Genomic DNA, 20,312 nt, shown 5'->3' on the forward strand with positions numbered 1-20,312 from the left:
TTAACAAGGTTTGATCACGAATTCAGACCTACAGTGGAAACGTACGCGACTCTTATTCAATGAAGCTCCAGCAGCAAAAAGACTCTTCCTTTTAAGTGCCACAAACACTTTATAGCTTAGTATGTTTTAATACTTCAACTTTTTTCCATATTTTTCTCATCGTTGAAGAAGTGATATCACAATTTCAAATCAAAGTCAACACTGCAGTGAGGAGAGCTTTTCTACTTTATTACAAAGAGAAGAAGCCTTTATGTGGTCAGAAAATACAAGATTGATCTTTTTTTTTTTCTCTTCCTATGAAACGCTGCTGTTCAAACAGCCAGAGTGAATTGTCTCAGTTCACTTCGTTAAGTCCCATCACATTCACTTGGGTATGGATGTCCTTGGCTGCTGAAATCTGGCCCTTTAGTGCACAGGGCGACAAAGACGTCCCCTGACCAGCAGTTCCAGAATGTCCCGTTTTCATATATTGCATCCATGCACACCTCCTAAAAATGAGGTACAGCAGGGCAAACATTTTCCAAAATAGATGTCATATATATAATATATACACATTCGTACATACATACCTTTATTCATGTGATGTCCAAAAATTTAAAAAAAATGTACACATTTATTACAAAATCGTAACAAAGACTGGACAGTGTTTTGCTCATTCTGGAAAGATGAAGCTCAGTAACACACAACCCTGGAAATGGACCAAAGGTTGTGGCAATATCTTTCTTCTAAACAGTCAGATATTCTTGCATTAAGTTGGCGAAAACTGCCTTTTCAAAAACTGAAGGGGAAGTAAAATGAAGGAAGCAGACCTTGCTCATCTTTCCAAATGAAATACGAGAAGGATCTTTACATAAAAATGCACAAACATTTTTTTTATTACCAAGAGTGCTACAATGAACAATGCAAATTTTATTGTCTATTTCTTGTTTCTTTTTTTCCTTTTTTTACATTTTGGAAACTAAGTGGTAAACTTTTGTCAGTGTACTTGCTTGTCTTTACAGACCCAAGCTTGTCTGCTGGCAAAAAAAAAGTAAAAATAAAAAAAATTAAATCCGACCCTGCTCAAACTAAAGAAAAACAAATTATAAATTTAGTTGTTGGGCAGCACATAATTAGTAAGGCAGGACTTCAAATGGTGACCCTTTTGCATGAGCCAATTGCCAGATCCTCATAAGGAATTAAAACCAGGATGCCTGAGCCACATCAGTTTTGCAGTTATGTTGAGTATTGTGCTGAGACAGCCATACCCCAAGACAAGGGAAGTCTTTAGAAGGCTTGCTGAGCAGGGTTGTAGTTGAAGGTGGATGGCAGATGAGGCCTTTCTTCTAGCTTGTCATATTCCAGATGAAACTCCTAGAAAACCAAATAAAAAAGACGATCACTTCATTATCAGCAGATGGCCCACTAAATTCTATAAAGTCATGTGTAACCCAAAGAAAAATGCTGCATCGGAGGGGAAATCTGCTAGATTTTCTCTTGACCAAAGAAGCTAATCTTCTCTTGGCCTTGTCTCCTTTTATATCATGATGGTGAGGGGGAAATAAATATTCTGCAACAGCAGCAACAGCCTTCACTTTTGAAATTGGTTTTACAAAAGCTCTCCAGTAGCTACTTAAAAACTTACGGCAGAATCCAACATAATGCCCATGAACTTCCACTCCTGCAGAAAAACTCTGGGCTTCCTGTCTCCCTGAAACCCCAAAATCTGCTCTGGAAGATCGTGGTAAAACACTACATACAAACTGTGAGAGTGAGTATTTTCTCAAAATTGTCCATCTACTACTTTCCTCATTTTATTTTTTTCTTCTGTGCCACATTCTGCAGATGTGCAGAATGCATAGCATATTCTAAATTTTGGGAGGTGCTGGACTATAAATTACATTTCCCCTGCCAGCTCTTTTATAAGGAGGCAGGGGAAGGCATTCTTGACAATGAAGAAGCAGCAATCTGTTAAGTGAAAATGATGTAGTTTTAAATTCTACTAAAGGATATATCGGGAGGAAAGCAATGACAAACCTAGACAGCATCTTAAAAAGCAGGGAATCACTTTGCCGACAAAGGTCCGTATAGTTAAAGCTATGGTTTTCCCAGTAGTAATGTATGGAAGTGAGAGCTGGACCATACAGAAGACTGATGCCGAAGAATTGATGCTTTTGAATTATGGTGCTGGAGGAGACTCTTGAGAGTCCCATGGACTGCAAAAAGATCAAACTTATCCATCCTTAAAGAAATCAGCCCTGAGTGCTCACTGGAAGGACAGATCCTGAAGTTGAGGCTCCAGTACTTTGGCCACCTCATGAGAAGAGAAGACTCCCTAGAAAAGACCCTGATGCTGGGAAAGATGGAGGGCACAAGGAGAAGGGGACGACAGAGGATGAGATGGTTGGACAGTGTTCTCGAAGTGACTAGCTTGAATTTGGCCAAACTGCGGGAGGCAGTGAAAGATAGGCGTGCCTGGCGTGCTCTGGTCCATGGGGTCACGAAGAGTCGGACATGACTGAACAACTGAACAACAACAAAAGGATGTATCTGGAATGTAAAGCCAGTCAGTCACCTGGTCACTTGTAGCTGGTAAGAACTACCTCCAGATGATAGACAGACATCTATTTATTTTCATTTCTCTCTATATATATTCTGCCCCTTTCCACTTCAGTGATCTCAGGGCAGATTATAAATAATGAAAGAAAAATGTTTGCCAGCAATATCGCCTTGCAGCTCAAACGCAGTGGCATGTGTGGGAGCTCCAAATGAACTGGCTCCAAATGAATTGGCTCCAAATTGTCCCATGTGTGAGCAGAAGGCACTTTTGCTCACATGCAGGAATTTCCCATTTCTCCCGTGATGCAATGCACTGACCCTCAGGAGCATCTTTCTGGGGGCTGTGATGGACTGCAGCTGAAAGATTGGGGGGGAATCCATGTACAGAAAGATCTGGATGCTTAAAACATAAATAACATAGGCCCATGAGGAATAAAACAAGGGAGTACTATTCATAGACAGAGGATTGCCAAATAAAAGGTTCTGTTCTTAACTTACCTATGAAAGGTTGGGTACAAAGAGCAAGACTTCTGCAGAAGATCTTAAAGGGGGGAATATAAGAGCAGGTAGGCCTTTACTTATGCCTCAACATGTTCAGAGTTTTATAGGTAAAACAAACATATTGAAGTGTGTACTCAGTGTGCATTTTTAAACTCTGGCAGTTCTTTGGATCAAAGTTCTCTGAATGAAAGAGCTTTCCTGCCCATCTCAGTATCAGGGACAGATCTGCATGTTATGTGTACTAACGGTAGCAATCAAATGCAGGTTTGCGCTTGCCAGCATGTTTAGATATACCCATTAAGCTTAAGATTTTAAAGGTAAGGCGGCATCCAAACACACCATTCGTCTTTCTGTGATGAAGGCTAACCAGAAAAAGTCTAATGTTTCCTGGTGATCTGAAATAGCTATACAGTATTTTCTCATCCATTTCTTTTAAACAATGGTTTATTTACCTACAATTTGTATCACAGCACACATTCAGGATGGATAACATTCAGTTCAGTTCAAAATGGCAAAAACAACATTTTTCAAAGATACAAAGTCACACTCAAACTCCTTCTCGTGTCCACAGGGAGCAAGACCAACTCCTAGCCATTCAAGCCTCCTGCTATGTTGGCTAGGACATGCCTCTCTCTCCCATCTTGTGTGTAAGCAATTATTCCAAGGTTTAAGTTGTTTCTTCTCCTGTCTTTAGATTGTGAGCTGTCTGGAGAGAAATGTCCTCGTTTATACAAAATATCTATTACTGACCCTGTACTCAGTCAACAAATACTACATGTAATGTAATCCACATGCAATTTCCTTCCTCCTTTTGCAGGTATGGCTTGATTTTAAGATGCGCCTCCTAACAACCCCCCCCCTTGTAGCCCAATTTAAATGGAGCCCATTTTTCTTGAGAAATAAAAATGCTCCTTTGCATCCCAAGCTTGACTTCAAGCCGGGTAGACAGAAAAAGGGAAGCAGGATATGAGTCACAGTGCCCAGAGTGTCCCTGGTTACCTCTTAGCAACAGATTCTGGATGCCGCAGATGACACCTTGCTTGAGCCTAAGTAGTGGTTCCCCACTGCTGATATATAGATTTGTGACAAAATAAACTGCATTTTACCACTCCATTTACTTTTCAACCAAGATTCACAGAAAGGTACAAAGCATACCTCTTCCTAAGGTGAACGAACTATTGTTTTAAGAGCCATTTCTAGAATGTGAAATCAAAACCCCAAGGCTTTCTACAAAGCTGGTTGAAGGATGTCATCTTTACATAATTATCCCCATGACAATAGTCTTAATACGTTTCAATCACTTACACAATGAGCGGATAAACAAAGACTGAAGCAAGTTGAAAAGAAGGAACATGGTTCCGACTTAACTAGGGGATCTTGATATACTTCTGGGTTCATCTTCCGATAAGCATTTGTGTAAAAATAAATACGGCCATTATCCGAGGCATTCCGAAGATGGGCAACAGCGAACTGAGAGGGAACCAAGGTAATGAACGCTGGTATGCGACTGCCTCTGCCCCAACAGAGTCTCCTTCCACATAATCAGAATTTTTTGGTGTAGAACAACCCACCCTAAATGTGCATAGCCTTGAATGCCCCCCTCTGTTTACAAATACTAGTGAGAATGTGCACAAAGTAAACATTTTACATGCAACTTTTAAATGTTTCTCTGAAGAAGAAAAATACCTTAGCTACTTTTCTCCAGTTAAGACAGTCGAAGAAGTAGTATGTTCCCCTCTCATATGTATTGGTTTTCATTGTTGGCTCCATGCCTGGTGCCCTGGTAATCCATACTCTTTCTTCTTTGTGGTATCTCCAATCTCGGTTGAATCTATTATTATCCAATCAGGAAGGAAGAGATTCTGTTAGCTTGGCTAATTTCCACTGATTTAATCTTCTTTAAAACTCAAAATATATCTACGCTAACATGGCTGCTCAACATCTTTAAAATGCTACAATAATTTAGCCGCTATCAAAGTTAGTACCTCAAGCAAAAAATTGAACATATTGTCCTATATGCAATGCCGATATTAGGAAGTATTAATGAAATATTTTTGCACAGCATGAAGTAGGCAATACAAGATACCGGTAACTAAATTGCAAGACTATTTATGAGAGCTTAGATTACGATTTTAGTTAATGGCATGAATCTAGACGATAAAGCAGTGCACACACACATCCCCCCCCCCATTAAGAACTCCCAGTATTCTCCTTCTAATGAGTGATGGGTGTCCATCATCTGGCAGAGGTTAGAGAATAGGTTCTCCACCATGCAAGCACAAGTGCAGGAAATATATAAGCAGAAACCAGTTTCCTTTCAAGTGACATTCTTGCTAGCATGGAATTCCCTAACATGTGGCATACAAAATAACTTGCATTTGAAACAGCAATTTAAAATTTTTAAATAACCAGAATAATTGTCTCCTTTGTATCCTAATACAAAATTCACTGAAATCTGAACATACAGCTCTACTGCTGCTAATAGCTGTAATACATCTCCTCCATTCATGTAATAGAGATAAAACAGCAGATCTTCCCCATAGCGGCCAAGCTTTATTGCAGCCAACTGTAAAGGAAAAAAAAAAAAAGATGAACACTTTTTAAAGAAAGGAGTTTGCATAAAGGCACTAAATCCAATCAAACTTGTGTTGACCTATAGTTAAGGGTGCTATTATGAGACAAATTACTCTGGTAGAATTCCAGCTGGCTTCAACAACGAAGCAGGAAGAGTGTAACTGGATTGTGAACCTATCTCCAAGCATACTACCAACACTTTTTCTAGCATGTATAATAAAGCAATCCATTTCCCCCTCTAGCGTCTATTTCAATTTACCTATTTAGCAGTTGTAGAGCTAATGTTGTAGAAAATATTTGGTCTTATAATTTTCTTGTCCTCCACATATTCATAGTCCTACTGCTAATTTGTTTACATAACAAGTATCTGTTAAAATAGTTTTCCTGAACTGTACTGTCCTGGGAGAAGTAAAGAATTTAATCTGTCTAGAAATCAAGTTTTTTGCTGAAATTATAGACAATTCAAAGAAACTTGCATTATGCATTTCAACAGGCAAACTTTTTGTTTATATAAAGGGACAAGACGGAACGCTCACCTTATCCCTAATGTGAATGTTCGTTAAATATTCAGATGGAACATGGAAGTCTAGATAAAGGAATGAAAAGCGATTTAATTTTGATCCCATGACATTGACTCTCACTTAGGAATTTTAACCACACACACACACACACACACACACACACACACACACACATCCACCCTACCTATATCTTGAGGTCGACAAGGTGAAGAAGCCCAAGGTGATGCAAATTTGGGATAAAGATTTCTGCACAGAAAAAAAAGTGACTGAATTGGTATCAAGATCCATCTTTCTCCCAACATTTGTGTTATTTTTCCCCACAATATTACTTTATGCACACACACAGGCTAAAATTCATACATTATCTAGACAACGCAGTAGCCATTGAAACCCTGATTTGGTATGGCTTGGCTCCATTGTGCAAAGGTAATGTATGAAATGGCAAAACACGTGGGCTGCTTGATCTTCTTGGGTATTTCCCATACCAATACTTCATCTCAGGCCTGAGGAGGAGCATACCACTGCTTCTCTTCTCTTGCTGAAGGAACTACACCAATCCTCAGGTTTCTCATACTCCAAAGAGTGGGAAACAACCATTCAGATACCAGTAGAGCTATGATCTTTCTTTTTGAGGTCACAGCTTACCCTGTTTTCTGATGGAATGGAGGGGATGCAGATGAAGGAAATTTTCCAGCTGAAACTGTCAATAGGTTCTAAAATTTACCATGTACAGCCATGGTAAATTTACCTTCAAGCTTACTCAATTACCTTTCTGTCCTGAACATGGGATGTGTGGAGAAATAGTGCACTAGGGAACTTGTTCTTCGCATACACTCACATGCAGCAAAGGAACTGGAAGCAGCAGGGCCCTCACATGCTATTTATTACCAAACATTTTTATTTTTGCAAAAGCCCAACACACAACACAAAACCAGAGTCCTGATCAAAGCAGTGGCACAGGCCCAATAAAGAGGGGCATGGAACGAGATTGTGTCAGGGGACCAGATCTTTCTGTTCTCCCACCCCCACCCCAGTCAATCACATGACGCTGTGATGTATTCCCCACCCATCTGTGACAACGTTTTCAAAAGAGGGTGCTGTAGCCACTGATTAGCTGGCTAACAGAAACCTCCTTTGAAAACGTGCTTTCAGCACCTTCAGCTGATTGGTGCAGGGACTTTGCAGAGACTCCATGTAACTGACCACCAGCTTATTGTCAGTCAGAGAGCTCCTCAAGTCTCTGCAAAGGGAAAAAATGCTCCTAAAAATGTAGTGCAGTTGGGGGTGTGTGGCGTCCATCATGCTCCCTGGGACAGCCCCCCTCCCAAAAAATAAAACATACGTTTAATAAACACTTTCAGCCATTCCCAGTTGCACACTTTTCTATGGAAAGCTCGATAAATAAAATCAATGGCTATTCCTCACCTAGCAATAACGGCAGCAAACTATGGTAATGCAAGTAGTCTGGCACATTGTCTGCCGCTCAGACAACAAATAACTCAAGAAAAGCAGGAAATACATAGTCAGTGAAAACAAAGTCTTTCTAGGGTGTGTGTGTGTATTATAAATGGTAATGATTGTGGCTGTACACCTAGTATGACCTATTATATTCTCTTATTAATATTGGTTGGTGCAGTTGGTTGGTTACTGCAGATATTAGAAATTATATTATTGTGCTTTATTGTTTTTTATCATCATCATCATCATCATCATCAAGGTTTTTTTTACAATCAAGCAGTAGATAAATTTTATGGCATAAATAAATTATTATTATTATTAATTGTATGCTTTTTCCTTTTGGACACTGCTTTAATATTCTCAAGTAAGTGTTATGAAAGTGTTTTAAACAAAAAAAATTGTGCACAAGAACATATACTATTCACAAATGCTAATCAATATCTTGTTTTGTTTTAATTGATTTGATATGAAGCATTTTTCCAATTCACACTCTTGAAAACAGAAGGAAATGAAAAGAGGATCTTGATTTATTGGAAGCTTGCAGAGCTGAACTCAACATCTTGAAACAAACTGTATTTTTTGCTTTCCAATATTACATTTTTAGTTAGCAAAATATATTTAAAGTTCTGATTTTTCAAGGTGCCTAGCTGAAGTCATTAGTTTGAACGGAAACAGAAAACAACTTACTCAGGAGAGTTGAGATTGAGACCTAGAGTTGTCAAGTCACTTCCTAGTGCGAGATGTACCATGCCGGGGTCTGTCTCTGCTGCCCTGATGAATGTTAACAAACCAATCATTCCAAACTGGTCTGTTACCATCCCTTGAGGAATGTTGGTAACCCGACCTAGGCAAACACACCACAAAATTAATCCCAAAATGTCCAGAACCAATTTTTTTTTTGGAGAAATTATGAGAAAATTTAATGGAAAACAGGTGCAGGAGGAGAGAAAGAGAAAGAGATTGAGCATACCATCAGGTAACACCTGGATCCCTTTTTTCTGCTGGTTATTGTTTTGCGTTGTTGAACTTTTATCTCCAGGAAATTTAGGTCCATCTGCACTAGAAGATGTCTTGCCTGATGTATTCAAATTCTATTCAGAGAAAATGTAGCAAGAAATTTAGCATGAGAAAAGACATAGAAGGACAAGTATACATAAACTGTAATCCACAGAATCCCTTTAGAGGTGTACAGAGATATGTGCTTGTGTACCATTTTTTCTTCCCAATGACAACTGTTTCCTTGTGTTAGAGGTTGATCCTGAACCTCCCATGAGCTTTGTGTGCACCACTGTAAGGGAGGACAACAGCCTTAAAACCATGGGCTCAGAAGACTGGCTGTGTGCATATTCAAGGAGTCCACAGTCCAACCCTTTAGAATAGGACCTTAAATTAAAGCTGCACTTCTTTTCTTTTTTTAAGTATTTGTCCAGCTGATTTCACCATATGTCATTTTTGCTATGAGGTCTTTGCAGGTCTCATTTTTGTTCCCCATGTTTTATAGCATCTTTATCGGGGTGGAGAACAGGAGGAGGAGCTCCTCAATCCCTACTGGCCATTTTGCTGGGTGGGTGAGGATGTCAACATGTCAATCACCTGGCGTTCTAAGTGCGCTCCTGATTCTTTGAACTCAAGGCAGGCTGCAAAGTCGCATGACTGGGAACGCCACAGTGCAACCTATCATGGAAAAGGTTTTCTGGTACCGCTGATTAGCACAGACTGCAAGTTTTGCTTGCCATGGAACAGTCAGGAGTGTACTTGAAGGCTCTCTCTTGCTCCTTTGCAGCTGAATCTTTGCCTGCCCAGCGTAATAAATGATTTAAGGTGTAGGGCAGGTGGGCATAGTTGGGGGAAATGGCTGGCTTTGCAGGCCAAATTAAGAGCTGTGCTGGTCCTAATCTGGCTTGCAGGCTCCCCACTGCTGATGTGTATGAAGGCGTTCAATGCCATGAACTGGGAAATTTGAATGGGGCATCAATGTGCTGACAGCACCCAACTCTATTTCTCCTTTACATAAAATTTAGGGAAGTAGTGGAATGCAAAATTAGTACCACGGTACAGTAGTAGACTCTGAGGGTCCATAAACTGATGCTCAACACCAACAATACAGAAGTTCTGCCAAAGAGGTTGATGCTCAACCTGTTCTGGATGAGGTTAATTCTTTCTAGATCCATGGGTTCAAAGTAATTGTTTCTTTTTTAAAACCAGGAGACACTTACGGATTTACTGTCATCATTACTCGATGTTGGATCTTTGTAGTTAGAGCCTGGTAAAGCTGGGAAATCTTCATTGTGTATTGAGAAGTCCTGGGTTTGCTCACTTGCTGGTTTTGTTACCATTCCAACTGTGTTGAAGATAAGTGTACCAAATTAGATATTATATTTCTGTGCTGCTATTGATTTTTCTCACTTCCATCAGCAAAATTTTCTACCTCAACAGATAATGAAAGAAGAAATTAAAAAACAGGGGAAATATGTTTTCAATGCAGCAGTTTGCAGAAACTATTATAAATGTAGGTCTATTGAACCAATTCTTCATAAAATATTTGATTGATATTTTTAAGTTAACATTCTTACAATTAACAATGTCAAGGTATGGGAGGGGGCAACAGGGTGCTTTAAAAAATAAAATAAACAGCATTTAACACAGTTATTAAAGAAAGCAGTTCTAAATTGCTTGGGCACATTTCCTCATCTTATATCTTCTAACATACTAAGATAATTGGTAACACAACATGGTCATTGCAATGGTTTATGGTGACTAAGTGCAGGAGAAAAACTGCAAGCACTGGTAGATCTGCAGATGCCCTCTAGACACAATCCTTCAACCCTTACACAAAAAAATAGGTCACGCTATTCAAGATGGGAATGTGAAACTGGGCTAAAGAGATGAATTCTTTGCTACAACAATGGAAAGTACATCAGAAATAACTGTTTGACTCACATATAGATAAAAAAAATACGAAGTAGCAGTTGAAAGTAGAATGGCGAGGCGGTAAGTGAAAACAAGAAAATGTATAGCACAAATGATCTGGCAATTCTCTCGCTTCTCTTAATTATTCTCAGATTAGGACATCAAAGTTCTCTCTTGATTTTAGGACCTCTGCCTCTTTAGGGCTTCTGGGTGAGTTGGTATAGGATTGCAGCCTACATATGTTTTAATTATGTTTCTATGGGAACCTTGCATTTTCCTTTTGCCCGAGAAATGACATTTACTATAGAACAGTGTCAAGTAGCAAGTTCAACACACCTGTTTTCAAATACCCATTGTACCTTTTGATAAAAGCAAACTAGACTGCCAAAGTACCAGTTTTAAGTGAGACACACTCACCATAGGGTGCCCTTCCAGCTAGAGGGTTTATTAGTGGAGTTGGATTCCCACTTCCTTCCCTTCTGTTTCTGTCTGCTAGTGCCGGAAAATCTGAAAGGTCCAGTCCCGTCACATTTTCACTGCCATCTAAAAGTAAATGCAGGCAACTTAAAATTCTTCTCAAATATTGTCTCCCATAAAAACAACACTGCAGAGTGAATAATTACTAACTCTCAAGCACCAGGGTGATATTTATATCACTTCCTTGCCCCTACAACAAAAGGAAAAAAATATCCCAAAATGGAGAGGTGAAGTTAGAGAGGGTCTCGCACTGTAAATATGATCAGGAGCTTAACACAAGCTAGTAAAAAAATAAAATGCTAATTCTTGAATGGACACAGAAAACAAAAGCAAAATTAACAGTCCTAAAACCATGTTGTGGCTATAGCTAGCTGGAAAAAAAGATGGGGGGGGGGGAGAAACATTACCAACAACATCCTGGAACAGGTTCAATATCACAGTGGTTTACCACTGGGGCTACAGGTGATGCAGCTCTGGCATCACTATACAATTTTAATTTAACTAGTAGTTGCCTAGTGTTGAATTACCCAGTTAATGATCCAACAGTAGTTCAAAACATCCTACGTGATAAAGGGTTTAAAGAGGGGAATTATGCCTGGTGTCTAGCCAGCATAAGCAGCTGAGTCCCAGGAAAACCAATGGATAGTTGTGTGTCAAATGCTACCATCACAATTTATGACATTCCCACTGCAGTGAGAAAGTCCAGTGGCTGGGAATGGGGAGAAGGCAGTCATTCCAGCATTGTGGTATCTGCTTCCCCTGAGATCCCCAAGGCTCAGCTAGAAGAAGGTTGCAAACCCAGAATAGAAATTTGGTGGAGCTGGGCTATGATTACATGCAAGAATTTAACACACATTATTTAAATGTTTTTGTAAATAAAATAATTTAGTTTGCCTTCTAATTTATATGACTCAGAACTTAAGTCATTTATAATTTAAGAACTCTGAATATTTATTGAAAAACATCATGAATGTCTACACAAATGTTGTAATTTTGGAGGGAACCTTAAAATTGTATACAAAATGTGCTTCCAGCAAAGTCTCTCAAGTGTGCGATTTTAAGTGGGCTTACCTGTTCCATTAAAAATGTTACTTGATAAAGAATTATTCATTCCAAACGCCTGATTCCTGTTCATTCCAAATCCAGACATACTATAAAAAACAAACAAATAAAAGTAGAGTAATGGAATAGATTTAAAATCACCTGTGGGGGATGAGAGAAAATTATACATGACTAACACCTAACTAACTGTTCATATGACTCCCCAACACACACAGCTCTGCAAAACAAACATTAATTTGAACACAATATAATGGTTAGCTTAAAAAGAAAGCTCAAAATTTAAAACAAAAATCTGGATTATACTGCTGCTTCAATCTCAAAAATGCTTTGGTCGTCTTTCAGTTCTGGATGACTACATTGGCTAAAATAGGTAAAGAGCTAACTGGCTCCTGCTGGAAGCCTAAATAGATCCTTATGTTTTTTTTTAAAAAAAGGATCAGGGATTTTAAATTGACAGCCCTTGGAGCTCTTAAAAGAACCAATCCTTAGTACAGCTAGGATCCCATGGAATGCTGATAAAGGCAATCAATGTGAAGAGGAACGAAAAACGTAAACCCTCTGATAGAATTTAATGGCACACCATTGTATTCAATGCTGGACAAAATGTTAGAATGAGATTGTTTCAACTTTTCCATGAATATTTAATTTAATAAAAAGTTAAGTGGAACCTTGCACCAAAAGAGGTAAAAAAAACCTGAGCATTTTAGTGGGTTCAACGAAGCATCTTTATGCATATCCTACATTTGTTTAAGCAGGGTGTGCATTCCAAGGTTGCTTTGTCTCAAACAAATCCTTTCATGGAAAATGTTAGAACAAGGTGTAAAGTGCAGCTCTGAGGAAATGCAGAAGTAAGCATCCAAGCAAGCTCTCAAAACAACAGAGGAAATTCAAAACCTCCCCAGGAAGTAGAGATCACTTATAATACTGAAACAATCAGTATATGGTAAAAAGAGAAAGAAAAAAGGGCTCTTAGTTGTTTCAGATTTGAAACATACTCATAAAAGTATAAAACTATTTTAATACTCAGTCTCTCTTCCTGTTTCTCCCTTTCACCAGCTGTTTGGTGTGTTTTTTCTATTTAGCCACTTCTTCATTTATACTTCAAGCGGTCGGTCCACCTGACTTTGGGGGTGAGTGCAGAGAAAGAACAGCCATGAGTATAACATGAAGGCTATTAACGTGTTCTCCGTAATTTATTAATGCAACAATAAGCTTGTTTTAGTATGTTATTTGGAAATGGGTATCTGATGGTCAGGTTCAAGATTCTTCAAGTGAAAAGAATGGAACTGCTAATGAATTATCAGTTGCATTCTAACTGACACACCTGCCTTCCATTTTTAAAAATGCATTGTTTGGCATAATTGATATTGTTCACTGTCAGAAAACTGGAATGATGGCTGAACAGGCTTCTGTTTTAACAGTTCTTATTTAAAATAAACATGTTGCAGTAGCAACGTTCTTTGTTAGCTATTGCCCTAGTAGTTTATGCCTTGGTAAAATTTATGTCTAACACTCGTATTCTTAAAACACAGTAATACCAATACTGCACCTCTTCCAAGCTAAAAATGTTCAGAAAATGGATATTACATTGACCAACAGACCCAGCAAGTGAAAAGATTTCTCTATGAAACAACTGCACAAACACAGAAGTCTTCACTGTACAAAAATTGTTGAGAACTGAAGCCAGTTAATAATTTAAGACGTTTTAAACCTTGGCTAAATTTGATAAATTTGAAACCTTGGCTAAATTTGATAAAGTACTGATATGACCTCCCTTAGATATGGGAACTTGCTTATTAGCAATTTTTTTTCTTTCCTTATATGAAGATCTACATTACCTATAAAAAGGCAGAGGTACCCCTGACCATTAAGTCCAGTCGCGGACGACTCTGGGGTTACGGCACTCATCTCGCTCTATAGGCCAAGGGAGCCGCCGTTGGTCCGCAGACTGCTTCCGGGTCATGTGGCCAGCATGACTAAGCTGCTTCTGGCGAACCAGAGCAGTGCCCGGAAACGCTGTTTACCTTCCCGCTGGAGCGGTACCTATTTGACTACTTGCACTTTGATGTGCTTTTGAACTTACCTATACTGCAACTTAAATATTAAATATATAACATTATTTTACTTCCTATCACCACTTTCAAGTTATTCTGTCTGGAATTATAAATACATGATACCAGTGTACTAAATGTTATTTTTGGTCTACAAGCATCCAAGACTGAATCTCAGCAGGTTAACATGGGTGACTAGAAGGTGTTCCATTTCAAGTTTGCTTTCTGTTCCTAGTCCTTTTAAAAAAGCTTGTATCAGGAAGAGTAGATGATAAGCACTATCTCAGGCATAGGCAAACTTGGCCCTCCAGATGTTTTGGGACTACGGCTCCCATCATCCCTGACCACGAGTCCTGTTAGCTAGGGATGGTGGGAGTTGTAGTCCCAAAACATCTGGAGGGCGAGTTTGCCTATGCCTGCACTATCTTATCCACAGAGGCCAGTTATATTTGTGCAGGGGCTTGATCTGTTTCAGTGGCGCTGTTCTGGATGGAAGGAAGGGCAGCTTGTTGGACATGGGTTTATGTCAGAAGAAAGGAAGTTCCATTACATACATGAAGTTCATGTTTTCATATTGCTCCTTGAGCTGGGAGAGTTGATACATTTAACATGAAGCTTGACAATACGAGCTAACTAATCCTAATACATCGCAAGTCAGCTTTGGCTGCTGTTCCACTTGAACAGTAAGACATTCATGCTCACAATGGCTCTTCCTCATCCTCTCTCGTTCCTCATGCACCCTCAACCTCAGCTAGGGGGTGGGGAGTTGGCAACACACTGCAGCAGATTTTGGGTGGCTGGGGTGGGGGAAATGGAAGTCCTGCTGTGCCAGTGGGACGCCATTGGTGTAGCATTCAATACAATCCTAAATAATTATGTTTTGATACATTTGATTAAAAAATATGTTTTGATTTCAGTTTGTAGGGCTGCAAAAACTGGTGAAATCATTTCAAAAGAAACCCAGCCAGATGGGCGGGGTATAAAATTTATTATTATTACTACTACTACCACTACTTCTACTACCACTACTACTACTACCACTACTACCCATTCACTTTCCCACAAAAAATGACCTAATTTAACTCGTAACCCAGCTTTGAAAATGATCATAGCAGCAAATTGGTTCCCAATACCGAATCTGAATTACCTGTTCACAGTAAAAGGTTGTCGAGAGGGTTGTTGCTTTGGCATACAGATTATGCTGGGTGAGCTTCGATTAGGGCTGCCTAATCCCGAACTACTCATGCTGTTTGTCCTGCTGGGAATTCCGATGCCCTGACCGACCTGGGAGTGGTTCATCATATTCCTAGGATTCATAGGCAATATACCCCTGTAAAAGAAGATCCAACAGATACAATGATGTTCAGCAGAATATTGTTATTTTGAAGCAGTCAAAGCAAACCATTCTTTTCAGAATTGCATCTAAACAAACTGGCTATTAGAAACATACACATATAAAGAGCTGCCTGTATTGTCTACCTTGACTGGCAGTGGCTCCCAAAGTTTTTCCCTAGCTCAGTTAGTTTCAGATTTTTTAAAAAGGGTGAGCAAGTTTAGGACATTTCATATATAGTGTCTTATTTTAACAAGCTGCACAGCAGAATGTGAATATTATTTTCCAAAGGCTGGGATCAATATTGCATTCCAAGCTTTCCTCCAGTACCCTCAAACACAAGCCGTAATCTAGAAAATTAAAACATTGTTCTTTTTAATGTATGTGCACTGCAAAATAATTTAAAGTAAAAACATATGCTACATATTTTAGGAGCCCCTGCAGAAATAAGTGCTGTCAATAAATACCTGCTTGGAGATGGAGGCGTGTGAAGTGACATTGTTGGTACCCCTGTTGTTGGCGTTACGTGGCTCGGTAACTGAGTGCCTTGCGATAAGCTGCGATTTAACTGAGGGGTATTGTTGCTCATTCCCCTCATTGGAAGGCCTAGTGCACCTATTGGAAAAAAGTCAGAGGAGTGGCAATGTACAGAATTAAGGAAGACAATTATGGTTTTCGCAAAAATGGGTATTCATTCTGATTTGACAGCCAAATGTGCTGGGTAGTTTTTAAAAAATGCACGCAATAGGCTATCTTTTTATAAAATCAGTTCTAAATTCAGTGGGTACAGTTTCCAAACTTTTTTTTTTTTAATTGGGTAAAGGGAACTTCATTTTTGAGATAAATTACTTACATATATATTAATATAAAGTTTTCCCTGATATGTTAATGTGTTTGATTGACAAAACATTTTTTTAAGTGACATTTTCAAGCAGCACCTATGTTTTCAGAACTTATTTTAAATTTGATGGCACCATAAGCCTCCTAAGCAAATATTGGCTCCAAAGAAATTTCACTAACAGAAATTGTTCCATTTGCTTTAAAACATCAGGAATTTTAAAAAGTGTATACCAGAAGTCTTCATTTCCAGTATTTATTGGTGCACTGCAATGTCACTTACACTGATTGTAAGCTCCATTGGCTTTGTTCAGGCTGTGTTAATTATGACAGGAACAAACCTAGTCTCTCCCCAGACTTGTATGTTTCCTCTCCCACTGCAGCGCCATGAAATCAGAAGCTGTTGCTTCCCATTTAGATTAACCAGATTAGCATTTCATCTGAATCCTAAAAAGCAGTTAATCTTAACTATGGTTTATTGGGGGGAGGGGAATCAGCTTCATAAACTATGGTTTGAAGTTAACTACAGTCTGTTTGAAACAAAGCAAGATTAACCAGAATTTGCTGGGTTCAAGTGACAAGTGGCAGTTAATCAAAAAGAGACCTGACCACTTCACAGCTATGCAAGAAGAATGAATGCCAAAGGAAACTAGGCATCAAAACATAGTCACTAAGTGCCTATGATTGAAATCCTTCACCAGCTCACTAGACAATGGCCTAGTTTTCCCATTATAGTTATAGAACCACAGAACTGTGCAGGCTTCTGGAGAGGAGCTTAAAGTGTCTTCGCTCCTCCCTGCTGTTTTCATTCTCTCTTCCTTCCTTTCAAAAAACTCTTATGCCAAGTTAAATCAAGGTTTGGCTTATTGTGTCATTCGAACCCAAGGTAGAAGAAGAAGAAGAAGAGTTTGGATTTGATATCCCGCTTTATCACTACCCGAAGGAGTCTCAAAGCGGCTAACATTCTCCTTTCCCTTCCTCCCCCACAACAAACACTCTGTGAGGTGAGTGGGGCTGAGAGACTTCAAAGAAGTGTGACTAGCCCAAAGTCACCCAGCAGCTGCATGTGGAGGAGCGGAGACACGAACCCGGTTCCCCAGATTACGAGTCTACCGCTCTTAACCACTACACCACACTGGTCATGTATAAGCTCTCTCCTTGCTAACTACAATCTGCAGTCAAGGTTCATTCTCCTCTTTTGCAACACATCTGTGAATATGGACACAATGAGTATGATATGAAGTTTTGTTTGGCATCTAGACCACCTGAAGTACCACAAACTTCTGCAGATAAGTTTCTATATTCTAAAAACCAAGCTGCCTAAAGGTATAACAAAAAAAGACTATATACCTATATGTTAAACAGGGATATATATGGGCTTTTGTTTTAACCAACTTTGTTGATATACAAGTCCCCAACTTTCGACTCATTTGCCCTTGTTAAAGGTAATGTATTAAAATATTCAAGTGGCAAACCTACTGATTTGCCATTGATCCATTGCCTGTGACAAATTTGTTTGAAAATATAGAAACATTTTTTCATGTGCAGTATGCAAACTGGGACTACTCAAATTAAAAAAGAACAAGAAGGAAGATCAAAATGGAAAAAATATGTACTGTCATCAGTTTTACAACACTATGTGTTGTGAGAGAAGCTGTTAATATTGGTTTGCCTAAGAGTAATCAATAGTTCTTTTACATGCATCAATTGGTATGTATTTATTTTGGAGTGTCTTATGGTTGTTTTAATCTTAATCGTCATAAAATATATTTAACTGATTCCTATGTGTCTGCATAACTTGGAATTTTGAATATGGTAAATACTATTTATCTCAACATGCTATGGCTCTTTTTAGGGTCTGCTGCTGGGTTTGATTTCATTTTGGCCTTTTGCTGTAAATCACGGTTTCAGAGACAGATCTACATAATATTAAAAAGCACTTGGAAAAGGAGAAGGCATGCCCTTGGTACAACTTTCCAGTTTCCATTTTCAGTCAACAAAGAAATACGCTTCTTAAAGAGTAGACTATATTTACATTGCAATACCTTCTATATTATTAGTGAAAAAATAAGTGGAAAATTAAAGTGAAAACCACATCCTGGAACATTCATTATGCCCAAGAAATAACGTTTAGGTCATCACGTTCAAAATTCTGCACTATCTACATTAATGTTGAAAATGCTGACTAATTGGTACAATATTAAAGTCAATTAAAAGGCAGTGGTCTCTAAGGTGCTACTGGAAGGAATTTTTCCATTCATCCATGTGAGTCTGGCTCTTCAGGCCTCCAACAGTTTGGGCTAGGGCTGCGATTACCCTTTGTTCTGCACTGGGAGCTGCCGCTTCATGTGCCAAAACCAACATTACCACCTGAATTGTCTAGCCAGGCTTCCTACTGTTTGCTACTCCTGCTTGCTCTTCACAGGTTTAGGAAAATTTGTACCACAAATACCACCATGCCTTCCCACTCATGAATATGGGTATGGAGAGAAACAAAACATCAGGCTATCAACATGAATGGTGTGTGTGTGTATGTATGTATGTATGTGTGTGTGTGTGTGTGTGTGTGTATATATATATATATATATATTAATGTGGAATCCTAAAACACCTTAGTTGTGAGGAATTAGATGTTAGTAATCATGACCGCAATTCTGTCTATATTATATCATAACTGGCTAATATGAAGCGGGGGAAGTATTAGCACATTGTTGCACCACGGGGAGCATTTCTTGTGGGCAGTCAAGAAATTTCTACATTTGCCTGCTGAAATGAAGATAAATTCCTAGACAGTCTTGTAAGGCAAGGGAGTTGCTTTTGTCTATTTTCACTTTTAATTCCTGTTGGCAGTTTATCCAGACTTGGAAATAATCCTGACCTACTGAATTATTTCCAGATATCCGCTAAACTAATAAATTCAGCCCAGCTGTTTTTCATTTTAGAGTTAAGGAGAGGTTGCCCACCCCAAAATTCATGAAAAAATCAACTGTATTTAATAGCTATATAACCTGATTTGCACTTCACATCAAACCATAGTTAAAACAGACTATTGTTTAATGTGATCGAGCAATGTGCTTGTTGTACAATGCTGAAATTGCAAGCACTTCCTTCTTCTCTCACTCTTGCCACACTGCCAGGAAGCAAGTTGTAGTATGGTCCGGTATGTTTCTGAAACAAACCACATGATTCTGTTTCCTCCCAACAAACCACAAGTGGTAAGCCAAGCTGGTTTCTGATCATGGTTTGTTCACAGTGAAATAAGCCACGGGGCCAGATTCAGACAATACAAGCTACATGCCTTATTTCCAGGCAAGACAGCAGCAACAAGAGCAGAAAAGATGCAATTTCAGCAGCATGCACCAGGACCATGCTTGTTCATATTAAACCATAGTTTATTTTAACTATGGTTTAATGTGGCGTGTGAACTAGGCCTATGAGAGAAAAAATCCACTGCACCATAGAGGATATTCAGCCTCTTGTAATCTAGAAAAACCTCCCTGTTAAGACAGAAGGTAGGACACTATAAATGTATGTTGCACTCCATTGACCTTTCAGGGGTTGGTTAAAAAAACAACAAGATTCTAAAGATACACTGAAATAACAGTGGTAGGCAAACAAAAAGCAACATTAAGCCAGCATGTTTGCAAAACAACTTATACAAGCCTGTACATTCACATATAACTTAGAATAGAATACTTACTTTGATGCCCGTATAAACTTGCCCCAAACTGAGACAGCTGACCTGATGTTGAAGGTGATGCCAGCATCTAAAATGGTAAATAAAAGAGTCGGTCAAGGATAGGATAATGAAGTATTTCTACAATATTAAACTTTTAAGAAAATTAATGAAGGCAGTTGTGAAATCAATTGCAATTATCTACTGCAGGCAAGTTTTAACTGCAATTAATGTGTTTGGGGCAAGCATGTGCAGGTTTAAAGTAGGGAGCTAAAGGCAGTGTGCAGAGAAGGCCCTGCTCCCAACCTCCCAGTAAACTCTGGCACCCTTCAAATTCTGGCACCCTTCAAACTTTCAATGTGTGTTGGGTGCAT

The 20,312-nt window shown here is 38.9% G+C and overlaps 1 protein-coding gene across 9 annotated transcripts in view; it reads right to left on the bottom strand.

Moving 5' to 3' along the window:
- Positions 1 to 202: 202 nt before the first annotated feature.
- The window catches only part of CNOT2 (CCR4-NOT transcription complex subunit 2), a 55,464-nt gene continuing 35,354 nt past the window's right edge, over positions 203 to 20,312 (bottom strand). For 3 of the 9 annotated variants that reach the window (XM_033163431.1, XM_033163426.1, XM_033163427.1), the window contains 14 exons: positions 19,963 to 20,029; positions 15,893 to 16,040; positions 15,240 to 15,422; positions 12,051 to 12,130; positions 10,920 to 11,045; positions 9,809 to 9,933; positions 8,563 to 8,683; positions 8,280 to 8,436; positions 6,319 to 6,380; positions 6,150 to 6,199; positions 5,505 to 5,605; positions 4,726 to 4,870; positions 2,857 to 2,938; positions 203 to 1,353 (listed from right to left, as the gene is read on the bottom strand). In XM_033163431.1, coding sequence (XP_033019322.1) covers positions 1,334 to 1,353; positions 2,857 to 2,938; positions 4,726 to 4,870; positions 5,505 to 5,605; positions 6,150 to 6,199; positions 6,319 to 6,380; positions 8,280 to 8,436; positions 8,563 to 8,683; positions 9,809 to 9,933; positions 10,920 to 11,045; positions 12,051 to 12,130; positions 15,240 to 15,422; positions 15,893 to 16,040; positions 19,963 to 20,029 — 1,467 coding nt within the window. In that variant the 3' untranslated portion in view covers positions 203 to 1,333. Of the gene's footprint in view, positions 1,354 to 2,856; positions 2,939 to 3,384; positions 3,746 to 4,725; positions 4,871 to 5,504; positions 5,606 to 6,149; positions 6,200 to 6,318; positions 6,381 to 8,279; positions 8,437 to 8,562; positions 8,684 to 9,808; positions 9,934 to 10,919; positions 11,046 to 12,050; positions 12,131 to 15,239; positions 15,423 to 15,892; positions 16,041 to 19,962; positions 20,030 to 20,312 lie in introns of those variants that run through there. The other 6 variants (XM_033163432.1, XM_033163429.1, XM_033163430.1 and 3 more) reach the window with 5 other exon arrangements.

This window comes from Lacerta agilis, chromosome 10 (genome assembly GCF_009819535.1).
Source record: "Lacerta agilis isolate rLacAgi1 chromosome 10, rLacAgi1.pri, whole genome shotgun sequence".
Taxonomy (NCBI): Eukaryota; Metazoa; Chordata; class Lepidosauria; order Squamata; family Lacertidae; genus Lacerta; species Lacerta agilis.